Source organism: Oryctolagus cuniculus, chromosome X (genome assembly GCF_964237555.1).
Source record: "Oryctolagus cuniculus chromosome X, mOryCun1.1, whole genome shotgun sequence".
NCBI classification, from domain to species: domain Eukaryota; kingdom Metazoa; phylum Chordata; class Mammalia; order Lagomorpha; family Leporidae; genus Oryctolagus; species Oryctolagus cuniculus.
In genome coordinates, this window is record NC_091453.1 from 91,544,593 (window position 1) to 91,557,368 (window position 12,776).

A 12,776-nucleotide genomic window follows, 5' to 3' on the forward strand; every position below is an offset into this window, starting at 1 on the left:
ATGTATGAGTATTTTAAGTTCTCCATTTCCCTGCCAACCCTTGTTACTGTCTTTTGTTTATTATACCATCCCAATGAGTGTGAAGTTGTGGCTTTTTTTAAAAAAAATTATTTCAGAGGCAGAAAGAGACAGAGAGTACTCCCTACTGGCTCACTTCCCAAATGGCTGCAATGACCTGGAACACAATCCAGCTATCCCACGTGGGTTGCAGGAACCCAATTATTTGAGCCATTACTGCTGCCTCCCACAATCTGCATTACCAAGAAACTGAAGTCAGGAGCGAGAGGTAGGTATCAAACTCAGGTACTCTGCCCATATCAGATACTGGTGACTTAAACCAGTCTTAACACTTAGCTAAATGCTGCTTTTGTGGTTTTCATTAGAATTTACATAATCATGACTGGTGTTTAGCATCTTCTCATGTTGTTATTAACCATTCACCTATCTTTCTGGGGAGAAATGTCTTTTTGGATCCTTGGCCCATTTACATTTTTTTTATTATTGAGCTGTAAGAGTTCTTATATATTCTGGATAAAAAATGATTATCAGATATATGATTCACATTTTCTCTCCTTCTGTGTTTTCACTGTCTCAATGGTCTTGTTTGAAAACAGAATTAAAAAAATGTGGGGGAGCAGTGCTGTGACATAGCAGGTAAAGCTGCCACCTGCAGTGCCGGCATCCTATATGGGCGCTGGTTCAAGTCCTGGCTGCTCCATTTCCAATCCAGCTCTCTGCTATGGCCTGGGAAAGCAGTAGAAAATGGCCCAAGTCCTTGGACCCCTGTACCCATGTGGGAGACCCAGAAGAAACTCCTGGCTTCAAATCAGCGCAGCTCTGGCCATTGCAGTCATTTAGGGAGTGAACCTGCACAATGGAAGACCTCTCTCTCTCTGCCTCTCTGTAAATCTGCCTTTCAAATAAATAAATAAATCTTTAAAGAAAAAAAGCTTTTTCATAAAGTTCATTTTCTCTTTTATTGTGTATGCCTTTGAGGCCATGGCTAAGAAATCAGTGTCTAATCCAAGACCATGAAAATTTACTCCTATGTTTACAAACAGTGATTTTATCCAATGTCATGGTTTTCCCTGATGACTCCCAATTTTTTTCCAGTCTCAAATTGTATCCTGAAATCCAGACTCAAATATTGCCTCCTCAGCATCTCCAACCTAATATGCACAAAACTCCAATTCCATACTCATCTGTGTTAGATTTCTGTTACAATGAAATATCAAAGAAGGTTTATTTCAGCTCCTGGTTTTGGAAGTTCACAAACCAAGACTGCGAGGCCCCACTGATTTGACATCTGATGTGGGCAGAGGAAGGCTCACATGGCAAATCAGGAAGCAGAGGGAGCAGCCAGGGCTAAGGCTTTTATTATCAACCTTCTCACGAGACCTTCTGAGGGTACACCCCCAATGACCTAAGGACCTCTAACTAGGCCCGCTTCCTGATCACCATAATAGGATTAAATTTTTACCCACTTGAGTACCATTAATTTATGAATTTGGGAATTAAACATCTGAGTAAGCTTGGAAGCCAAATCCTGTTCAAACCATAGCATCCTCCATTCCTATTCTTCCTCCTGTTTACCTCATCTAGGCATCTAAGAACTTAGCTTTTTAGGTAAAAAACATCTAGTAGTCATCCTTTATGCCTCTTTCCTATTCCTCACATTCAAGCTACCAGCAGATCCTAGCTTTTCTACCTTCAAAGCAGAGCCTGAATCCAATATCTAACCACCCCTCCTCATCTATCACACTACTGGCATGCTATAATAACCTAACTGGTCTCTGTGCTTGCCCCCTTAACTCTCTTCAGTTGAACCCTCACAGTGCAGTTAAGTCAAAGCATGTTGTCCCTCTTCTCCCTCTCTCTAATGGCTTTCCATTTACTTGTCCATGCCAGGCTACAAGGACTTTTCACAAATTAATTTCTGGCTTTCTCCCCTATTTCATTTCTCATAATTCTTCTCTATATTGAAACCTTACGAGCCCCTCTGCACTTTCTCAAACATGCCAAGCAAGTTAACATTTTAGGGCCTTTTCATTTGTCTTTACCTCTTCCTAGAATACTCTGCTGAAACAGTTACAAGGTTCCTATGCTTACTGCATTAGGGTCTCTGTCTACGTCACCTCCCCAAACAGGCCCTCCTTCACCACTCTAAAATATCTCTTTTCACATTCTGTCCCTATTCCTTGTTGAAATTATATATTTCCTGATATTATATTATATATGTCCTTATAATGTTATTGTCTATTTTTTCCACTGGGATTTAAACTCCATAAAAGTACTTTATATTGGTCATAACTGTACAACCAACCCACTGTGGAATACCTGCCACATAGAAGCAACTTAGTAAATATTTATCAAATCAATAAATGAATGAAGGATGAATGAGATTTTCTTGTTGGAATACTACCTAGTTAATAATTTTAGATTTTACTGGCGAAACAAAGAATCACAAGATGTGTGCTTAAAAGAAATTAAGCCTGGGGCCCGCGCCATGGCGCAGCAGGTTAATCCTCTGCCTGTGGCACCAGCATCCCATATGGGTGCCGGTTCTAGTCCCAGCTGCTCCTCTTCCAATCCAGCTCTCTGCTATGGCCTGGGAAAGCAGTAGAAGATGGCCCAAGTTCTTGCGCCCCTGCACCCGCCTGGGAGACCCGGAAGAAGCTCCTGGCTTCAGATCAGCGCGGCTCCAGCCATTGAGGCCATTTGGGGAGTGAACCAGCGGAAGGAAGATCTTTCTCTGTCTCCCCCTCTCACTGTCTGTAACTCTACCTGTCAAATAAATAAATTAAAAAAAAAAAGAAATTAAGCCTGATTTCTTTTAAATGATATGAACTTTATTAAAAGGGGGAGTTATTCAGTAGCACTGAAGCAGAATTTTATAGTTTCAGCAAGACTTCAGCTATTATGAAGCTTTTAAAAGGCTTCAGAATTACATCTGAAAGCAAAGTTGCAATTAATTTATTTAGGCCTGAACACTTGACGACTGCATATATATATATACACACACATATACACACAAAGTGGTGCAGTTTCATAAAATCAAATTGGTATAAACAGAAACGTCTTCCCTAGCCCACAGTCCTTCAGTCTTTCTTTTCTTACTAAATCACTACCAGTGAAGGCTCAGGAAGTCACCAACTACTAGGGCTCTTAGTAATACATGTTGTGCCCTGTTAACTTGGTCCTAGTGCTGTTGTTCACAACAAGAAAAATGGTGATAGCCCAGAGGTTTCAGAGAGGCAGCTGAGTATTTTGCATGTACATGTCTGTGGATTAACGGCCACTGTACATTACCCCTCTCTTCCATCAGTGGAGCTTATAGTACACAAAGATATGAAAAACCCGACTACCAAAGAGGTGTGTGTCTTTATGTATAATGTGATGGAAGGTGGAGCCTAAAAAGCTAAGTGCTGAAAAATAAGTTAGTGATACGAAGGCTCTCCTCCACAGAAAGAAGGCCAGTCCAGGTACTCGTGGATGATGGCAGTGTTAGTGAAGTGAATCTGGAAACTCAAGCTGAGCTACTTGGTCTCTCTAGCACTGAAGAAGTAATGTAGTTTGGCATGTTGTTTACATCAGCATCATTTAATATTGATCATTGTGGTTTGTGCTCTCCGATCAGGAGACAGAAGAACGACGAATACAACTTTCTATGAAAAGTTTCAAGCCTTGTAACTCCTCTGAAAATAAATAGTCCAAATACAAGTTCCATTTCTTTCCCTGCAAGCACAGAGAAAGGAAAATTATTTATCCAATAGTTGACCATACTTATTCTTTATAGTCTTTTTGTTCCTTAGGAAAAGTTCACAGCATCCTGGATGCACAGTTGCAAGAGTTAGTTCAGAAGGGTCAAGTTTATATTTGGAGTTCAGTCACCAAGTAATATTCAAACTACTAAGTACTCAATATCCCAGGACTAAATATTCCTTTTAATATACTGGCAAAAAAATTTCGCTGTTCAGGGGCCGGTGCTGTGGTGCAGTGGGTTAATCCTACACCTGTGGCGCCGGCATTCCATATGGGTGCTGGTTCTAGTCCTGGCTGTTCCACTTCCAATCTAGCTCTCTGCTATGGTCTGGAGAAGCAGTGGAAAATGGCCCAAGTCCTTGGGTCCCTGCACCTGTGTTGGAGACCCAGAAGAAGCTCCTGGCTTCCAGTCAGCTCAGTTCTGGCCGCTGCAATCATTTGGGGAGTGAACCAGCGGATGGATGAGCTTTCTCTCTGTCTCTCCCTCTCACTGTCTGTAACTTTACCTCTCAAATAAATATATAAAATCTTAAGAAAAAATTTAGCTGTTCAATTGAACAACATACTGTGAAATGGAAATGTGCTATCATTCCCACACTCCAACAATATCAATATCTAAAATATATAACAAAGGAGAAGAAATTATTATATTATCACTTATAATATGTGCATAGTAGGAGGTTGTATAATAATGAGACAATTGTGCGTGATTTCTTAAATTGGTCTCATTACTTCATATTCATGCTACTATAAAATCAGACAATGAATGGTCACAACAGCAAGAGTCAAACTATGAAGAGTTATATCCTAGAAAAGAAAGACGAGGGCATACGGCAATAAATTCACATAAAAGTCACTGGAATGAATTCAGGAGACAAACATCTCACTTTGACTTTGTGGAGGCAGCAGACTTCAGATTTGGGGAAAAGAAAACATATCAATTCTCTTGAACAAAATAAGCTATTTGAAATGCTTGATCATGAAGAAAGTAAATTTATTTACCTGAATAGAGCTCAAGTTTATGGTCTTTTCTTCTGGGGTTTCCTTTAAAAAAGAAGTACGGAGACATAGGTCACACATTTGGCTAGCGAAAATCCCCAGAAAATTAAGATGGTTCTTCAAAGTCTGATTCGTCTGCTAAGTTCTGCTCCTACCATCACTCTTAGATGCCTACTGCATAAACACCCATCATTACCCTCTACCTTTCTTTCCCCCTAGAAGCACAAATAGAGAGGAAATAAAATCACAGTGGATAAAAGCAGCAAGGCGCATTTAGCTAATCCATAGCCTTCTTTTTCTTCTTCTGTGCCTAGCCTCTGTAGGAGAGCTGGAGGATGTCAGAGAAGGCTTTTGCAGAGGACTCTGATCCTTGGATTGAGTCTTGAAGGATGAGGATGAAGTCTGGTGAGGCACACTGCATGCATGTATTAGATTTTATGAAACTCCAATTCTTTACTCACCTATTTCCTGGTTTATATCACCTGCAATGTTTCACTGAATCTAAAATCTTTCAATTCTATGAAACACCACTTTTCTAATATCATTAAAAGAAAATTCTGCCTATTAAACCATGTACAATGCGATGCCTTTTTAAAACTTAGAATTTATATTTTTAACAGTGCTAAGTTATGATTAGATAGGAGAAAGAAGCCTTGGTGTAGTACTGCACAACGGGTGACTACAGATAATAATGTACTGTATATTTCTCTTAAAAAAAAAAGCTAAAGGGTATTTTTGAATGTTTTTACCTCCAAGAAATGATAAATGTTTGAAGAGATAACTATGTTTACTTTGATCTGAACATTACACAGTATATGTATGTATCAAAACATCCCATGGCATTCCATAAATATGTACAATTCTACCCATCAGTTAAAAGAAAAAAATTTTTTAAAGATATGTTTATTTGAAAGTCAAAGTTACATAGAAAGAGAAGGGGAGAGGAGGAGAGGGGGAGAGAATGTCTTCCATGTGCTGGTTCACTGCCCAACTGGCCACAATGGCTAGAGTTGCACCAATCCAAAGCCAAAAGCCAGGAACTACTTCTTGGCTTGGGCCATCTTCTACTGCTTTCCCAGGCCACAGCAGAGAGCTGGATTGGAAGTGGAGCAGCTGGGACCCGAACTGGTACCCACATGGGATGCCAGCCCTACAGGCGGTGTCTTTACCTGCTACGCCACAGCACTGGCCCCAAAAGAAAATTTTTAAAAACAATTTTATAATGATTGAAAGAGTTGTTTTAGATAGAGTTTTAAAAAATTATTTATTTTCACTTTATTTGAAAGGCAGATAGACAGAGATCTCTCATCTGCTAGTTCACTCCCCAAATGCCTGCAACATCAGTCTAGGAGAGGCTGAAGCCAGGAGACCAAAACTCAATCCAGGTCTCCCATGTGGGTGGCAAGAACCCAAGTACTTGACCATCACCTGCTGCCTCCTAGAGTGTCTATCAGAAGAAAGCTGGAATAAGAGGCAAATCATGGGACTCAAATCCAGGCACCCTAATATGGGATACAGGCATCGAATGCCCACTCCGAGGTTTTAATCATGTCATTTTTATAAACTTAATAAAACAAAATAAATTGATGAAAGTATCTCTACAACTTCAAGTCTTCTGAATCATTTTTCTTTCCTTTTTAACATTTATTCATTTATTTGAAAGGCAGAGTCACAGAGAGGCAGAGGCAGAGAGAGTCTTCCATCTGCTGGTTCGCTCTCCAAATGCCCACAACAGCCAGAGCTGGGCTGACCCAAAGGCAGGAGCCAGGAGCCTCCTCCAGGTCTCCCACATGGGTACAGGGGCCCAAGGACTTGGGCCATCTTCCACGGCCTTTCCAGGCCATGGCAGAGAGCTGGATCGGAAGTGGAGCAGCCAGGTCTTGAACTGGTGCCCATATGGGATGCCAGTACTTCAGGCTGTGGCTTTACCTGCTATGCCACTGCACTGGCCCCTTCTTTTTTTGAGAGAGAGAGACAGATAGATCTCCCATCCACTGTTCCCTAAATGCCTTCAACAGACAAAGCTGTACCAGGCTGAAGCCATGAGCCAGGAATTCCATCCAAGTCTCTCATGTGGGTAGCAAAGGGCCCAAGGTAGGCCATCATCTGCTGCTTTCCCAGGTGCATTAGCAGGGAGCTGGATTGGAAGCAAAGCAGCCAGGACTTGAACCTGTACTCTGATATGGGATGCTTGGGTCTCAAGTGGCAGATTAACCTGTTACACCACAATACTATCCCCTAAATTATTTTTCTACTCAAGAGGGGATGTCTATGTTTATTCATGCCATATCATCTTCTGTATTTTAGAATTCTTGTGATGTAGCATTTCTTAATGAAAAGCTATGTCCCAAACTCACAAAGTTAACTACAGATGACCCTCCGTATCCGCAGGTTTCACACCCAGAGAATTAACCAACCATAGCTCACATACATATGAGAAAAAAAAATCCAAAAAGCAGAGGCAAAGGCAGGCATCTGGCCCAGCAGTTCAGCAGCCATTTGGGATTTGGAATGCCTTTATTGCAAATCAGGATGCCTGAGTTTCAGTCCCAGCTCTGTTCTCCACTCCAGATTCCTGCTAATTTATACCCTGGAGAGTAGAAGGTGATGACTCAAGTAGGTCTGGGCTACCCAGATGGGAGACGCCTGCATTGAGTTCCTGGCTCCAGGCTGGTCCAGCCTTAGCTCTTACTATTATTCCCTAAACAATACAGTATAAAAATTGTTTACATAACACAGATTACATTAGGTATTATAAATTATTTGGAGATGATTTGAAGTAGTCCCAATTCATGATGGTTCAATTTGTTTTTGTTTTTTACTTTACAATGAGTTTAATCAGGAAATTACTCTATCATAAGTCAAGGAACATCTATACAAGGGTCCTTCAAAAAGTTTGGGGGAATAAAAGGAATTAAATTAAATAAAGGAATTTATTTTGGTGCAGAAAATTTTTGAAATCTATTCATAGTTTTGTCACAGTATGCATTGTCCATGAGCTTTTTAAAGATCTCTTGTGTACACTGGGGAGTGAACCATAGGATGGAAGACCCCACCGCCTCTCCTCTCTCTGTGTAACTCTTTCAAATAAATAAATAATCTTTAAAAAAAGATCTCTTGTGTATAAGATATCCTATGCCATTTTATATTCATTATTTATCATCATTTTATTTGAAAAATAAAGAGCCAGACAAAGATATTCTATCCACTGTTCACTGTGCAATTGCTCACAACAGCTAGGGCAGGGCCAGGCCAATGCTAGGAGTCTAGAACTCATCTGGGTCTCCCACATGAGTGGCAGGAAACCAAGCAAGTACTTGAGCCATCATCTGCAGGAAGCTGGAACTGGAAGCAGAGCTACTACTCAAACCTACATACTCTGATATGAAATGCAGCACCTCAACCATTATACTGTGTCCACTGAGACCAGGAAACTTTTATGTAAGGATATTGAGAACCTGCAGATTTTGGTATGGGGTGGAGTAGGACATGGAACCAATCTCCTGTGAATACCAAAGGACAATTGTACTTTTGGCTCTGGTTTCAGGAAATGTCCACAATGTGTATGGTTCAATGCTTCTCTCCTCCCTTCTCCCAAATCATTTGTTTTTTGAGGGTTAAAAAAGTGCTCCAACAGTGTTGCTGGATTTTCCCCCCAAGCTGCTGACATTCATTTTGCAAAGTTTGGTTCCCAGCAATCTGCCTGTGAATGTTCAAACAGCAAATGAATTATATTATGATTACTACCTGGCTGACAATGATCAGAAAATACATCCTCAAGCAAGTAATACACTGCATGTTGATGAATTCCATGTTATATTTATTTCTCTAGCTCTAACCCCTCTCCTGAGCTTCAAGCCCCTAATTTCAAACTGTCTGTTTACAATTCTTCTTGCATGTCTAACAACTATCTCAAATTTAAGTGGGTCTAAACATAACTTGGTTCTCAATTTCTCCTCCCCGCCCCCCAAAACAAAATAACCTCTGGGGGGGGGAGTTTTCCTCACATTCCCATATTCCCATTTCGTTTTTTTTTTTTTTAAGATTTTATTTATTTATTTGAAAGTTAGAGTTACAGACAGTGAGAAGGAGAGACAGAGAGAAAGGTCTTCCATTCGCTGGTTCACTCCCCAATGGCCGCAACGGCCAGAGCTGTGCCGATCCGAAGCCAGGAGCCAGGAGCTTCTTCTGGTCTCCCACACGAGTGCAGTGGCCCAAGGACTTGGGTCATCTTCCACTGCTTTCCCAGGCCATAGCAGAGAGCTGGATCGGAAGAGGAGCAGCCGAGACTAGAACCGGTGCCCATATGGGATGCCAGCACTTTAGGTGGAGGATTAACCTTCTGTGCCACAGCGCCAACAACCCCCCCCCTTTATTTTTTTAAAGATTCTATTTATTTATTTGAAAGTTAGAGTTCCAGACAGTGAGGAGGAGAGACAGAGAAAGGAGCCCCACATTCCCATCTCCAGTCATCCTCAGTAAGTCCTGGCTATCCTACTTTTGCAGTATACCTCAACTCAGTTCTTTCCATCTATCTCCACCGCCTCCATCTATATACAAATCACTATCAACATTCCTTGCCTAGACTCCAACCATAGCCTCCTAATTGCAGTTCCTGTTTCCAGGCAGGTCTCTCCGTATAACCACATCCTCCACAAAGAAGCCAAAGTGATCTCTATTAAACATCAACTCAGACTATAATACAATCCTACTTAAAGTTCTCCAACTGCTTCCCACTGCACTCATTTTATTTTAAGATTTATTTATTTATTTATTTGAAACTTAGAGAGAGATCTTCTATCCACTGGTCCACTCCCTAGATGGCCACAATGGCTGGGGGAGGGCCAGGCTGAAGCCGGGAGCCAGGAACAACTTCTGGGTCTCCCACGTGGGTGGCAGAGGCCCAAGCACTTGGGCCATGCTCCACTGCTCTTCCCAGGCCATTAGTAGGGAGCCAGATCAAAAGTGGAGCAGCCAGGACTCAAACCACTGCCTATGTAAGGTTGATGGCTTTGCAGGTGGGGGCTTTACCCGCTATGCCACATGTTGCATCCTCTCCTACCCCACCACACTATACTCTTGAACAGACCTGTTGGATGGATTTCATTCCATTCATTTCATTCCATTCTCCTCCTTGTTCCTTAAGCACTAAGCCACCTTGTCTCGTTGTACTGTTGTGTTCTCCCTCCACCTGTTTCCAAACTGGTTCATTCTCACCTTTTAGATTTAGAAGAAATCTCAGATTTAATGTCACTTCTTCAAAGATGGCTACTTTCTCTACCCAGTAGTGACAACTACCTACTCTCACCCCACCCTGTTTACTATGTAGTATTTACAAAAATTTAAAATTATAATGTTTGTTTATTTATTTATTTTTGACAGGCAGAGTGGACAGTGAGAGAGAGAGACAGAGAGAAAGGTCTTCCTTTGCCGTTGGTTCACCCTCCAATGGCTGCCGTGGCTGCCGCACAGCACTGATCCGAAGCCAGAAGCCAGGTGCTTCTTCTGGTCTCCCATGGGGTGCAGGGCCCAAGCACCTGGGCCATCCTCCACTGTACTCCCTGGCCACAGCAGAGAGCTGGCCTGGAAGAGGGGCAACTGGGACAGAATCTGGTGCCCCGACCGGGACTAGAACCCGGGGTGCCAGCGCCACAAGGCGGAGGATTAGCCTATTGAGCCGCGGCACCGGCCTATAATGTTTATTTTATTAGGTATTCATTGTTTGCCCTCATTAGAATGTAAACTCTATTTGGGCAGAGATGGTATCTGTGCTCTTCAGCACTGTATTCTTAGTGCTGGGAGCATAAAGGGCACCAAATAAATATTTGTTGAATGAATAACCAAAGAAACAACTAGTGAATCAAAGGCAACATATGATAAGAAAACGTAAGATCAGCTTTCCCCCTGTAGTGCTGCTAGGCCTGCAGGTCTGTGTGGGGCCTGCAGGTCTGTGTGGCACCAGACGCCGATCTGTGTTCCACAGGATGGGGTTTGTTAAAGTTGTCAAGAACAAGGCCTCCTTTAAGAGATACCAAGTGAGCTTTAGAAGCTGACAAGAGGGTAAAACTGATTACTATGTTCAAAAATGCTTGGTGACTCAGGATAAAAATAAGTACCCAGGGGCCACTGCTGTGCTGCAGTGGGTTAACGCCCTGGCCTGAAGCGCCACCATCCCATATGGGTGCCAGTTCAAGTCCCAGCTGCTCCTCTTCCAATCCAGCTCTCTGCTGTGGCCTGGGAAAGCAGTAGAAGAAGGCCCAAGTCCTTGGGCCCCTGTACCCACGTGGGAGACCCGGAAGAATCTCTGGCTCCTGGCTTCAGATCAGCGCAGCTCCAGCTGTTGCAACCATTTAGGGAGTGAACCAGTGGATGGAAGACCTCTCTCTCTCTCTACCTCTCTCTGTGTAACTCTGTCTTTCAAATAAATAAAATAAATCTTTAAAAAAAAAAAAGTACCCAAATCCAGGATGATAGTTGCTATAATTCATAGGTGTCATTTGTCAGATCACTTATCCCCGTATAGAAAGGGATATAATAGTCTGCCCAGCTTATGCAAAAGAACTACCAAAACAAGGTATGAAAGTTGGCCTAACCAATTATGCTGCAGCATATTGCATTGGTCTGCTGCTGGCTCGCAGGCTTCTCAATAGGTTTGGCATAGACAAGCTCTATGAAGGCCAAGTGGAGGTGACTGGAGAGGAATACAATACGGAAAGCATGATGGTCAACCTGGTGCCTTCACCTGCTATTTCAATGTAGGCCTTGCCAAGACTACTACTGGCAATCAAGTGTTTGGAGTCCTGAGGAAGCTGTGGATGGAGGCCTGTCCATCCCTCATATACCAAATGATTCCTGGTCATGATTCTGAAAGAAAGGAGTTTAACGCAGTAGTACATCGGAAGCACTCCATGAGTCAGAACATTGCAGATTATATGAACTATCTAATGGAAGACGATGAAGCTGCCTACAAGAAACAATTCTCTTAATACATAAAGAATGGGGCTGGTGCTATGGCATAGCAAAGCCGCTGCCTGCAGTGTCGGCCTCCCATATGGGCACCTGTTCGAGTCCCGGCTGTTCCACTTCCAATCCAGCTCTCTGCTACACCTAGGAAAGCAATGGAAGATGCCCCAAGTCCTTGGGCCCCTGCACCCATGTGGGAGACCTGGAGGAAGTTCCTGGCTCCTGCCTTTGGATAGGCTCAACCCCGGCCATTGCAGCCAACTGGGGAGTGAACCAGCGGATGGAAAACCTCTCTCTCTCTGTCTCTCCTTCTCTCTATATATAACTCTTTCAAATAAATAAATAAATTTTAAGAACAATGTGACTCCAGACATGATGTGTAGGAAAGCTCATGCTGCTACACGAGAGAATCCAGCATCTGAGAAGCCTAAGACAAGAGTTAAAAAGAAGAAGTGGAACCGTCCGCAAATATCCCTTGCCCAGGAGAAAGATCAGGCAGCTCAAAAGAAAGCGAGGTTCCTTAGAGCTCAGAGGCAGGCTACTGAGAGCCAAACCAAACAATTTTCTATGAAGATTTTTCCAATAAAGACAATAATCTTATAGACCAAGCAGGTAAAAGAAGAAAACATGAGATCGACTGTCGCTCCCCCATTCGCGGAGGAACGACACAGGACCCTGCGCTGTTCTTTTGTCTGCTTGGCCCTTCCCGGGTTTGCTGCTGGTCCTTCCCGGGTTGGCTGTCGACCCCTCCACCTCCGTGGAGGGGCGGTACCCCCTGCCACTTTCCCCACTTCCGCGGAGGAGCGGCACACCACCGGCCAGCTCTCTCAGGGGCTGCTCAGGTGTTCCTTCAGATGTTCCTGGTGAATGTTGTCTCTCTCCTCCTTTATAGTCCTCTTCCACCAATCCCAACTCTGCTACCCACACGCCGAGCACGCGGCTCTCCTCCAATCAGGAGCAGGATCAGCTCCTGCAGCTTATCAGTCAAATTGGCGAGAGGCAGCTGTGTAGAAGTTTTACTCCTCCCTAGCACCATATTGTGGGAGAGCAGA

The 12,776-nt window shown here is 43.0% G+C and overlaps 1 protein-coding gene and 1 pseudogene across 7 annotated transcripts in view; one reads left to right on the plus strand and one right to left on the minus strand.

Annotated features, from left to right (window-relative positions):
• Positions 1-2,827: 2,827 nt before the first annotated feature.
• CENPI (centromere protein I) overlaps positions 2,828-12,776 on the minus strand; it is a 69,255-nt gene continuing 59,306 nt past the window's right edge. For 6 of the 7 annotated variants that reach the window (XM_008273131.4, XM_008273128.4, XM_008273129.4 and 3 more), the window contains exons 20-21: positions 4,765-4,806; positions 2,828-3,735 (exon numbers count right to left, since the gene is read on the minus strand). In XM_008273131.4, the coding sequence (XP_008271353.3) occupies positions 3,634-3,735; positions 4,765-4,806 (144 nt within the window). In that variant the 3' untranslated portion in view covers positions 2,828-3,633. The remainder of the gene's footprint in view (positions 3,736-4,764; positions 4,807-12,776) is intronic. The other variant, XR_007912123.2, reaches the window with a different exon arrangement.
• Positions 11,229-11,780, plus strand: LOC127484940 (large ribosomal subunit protein uL18 pseudogene; annotated as a pseudogene).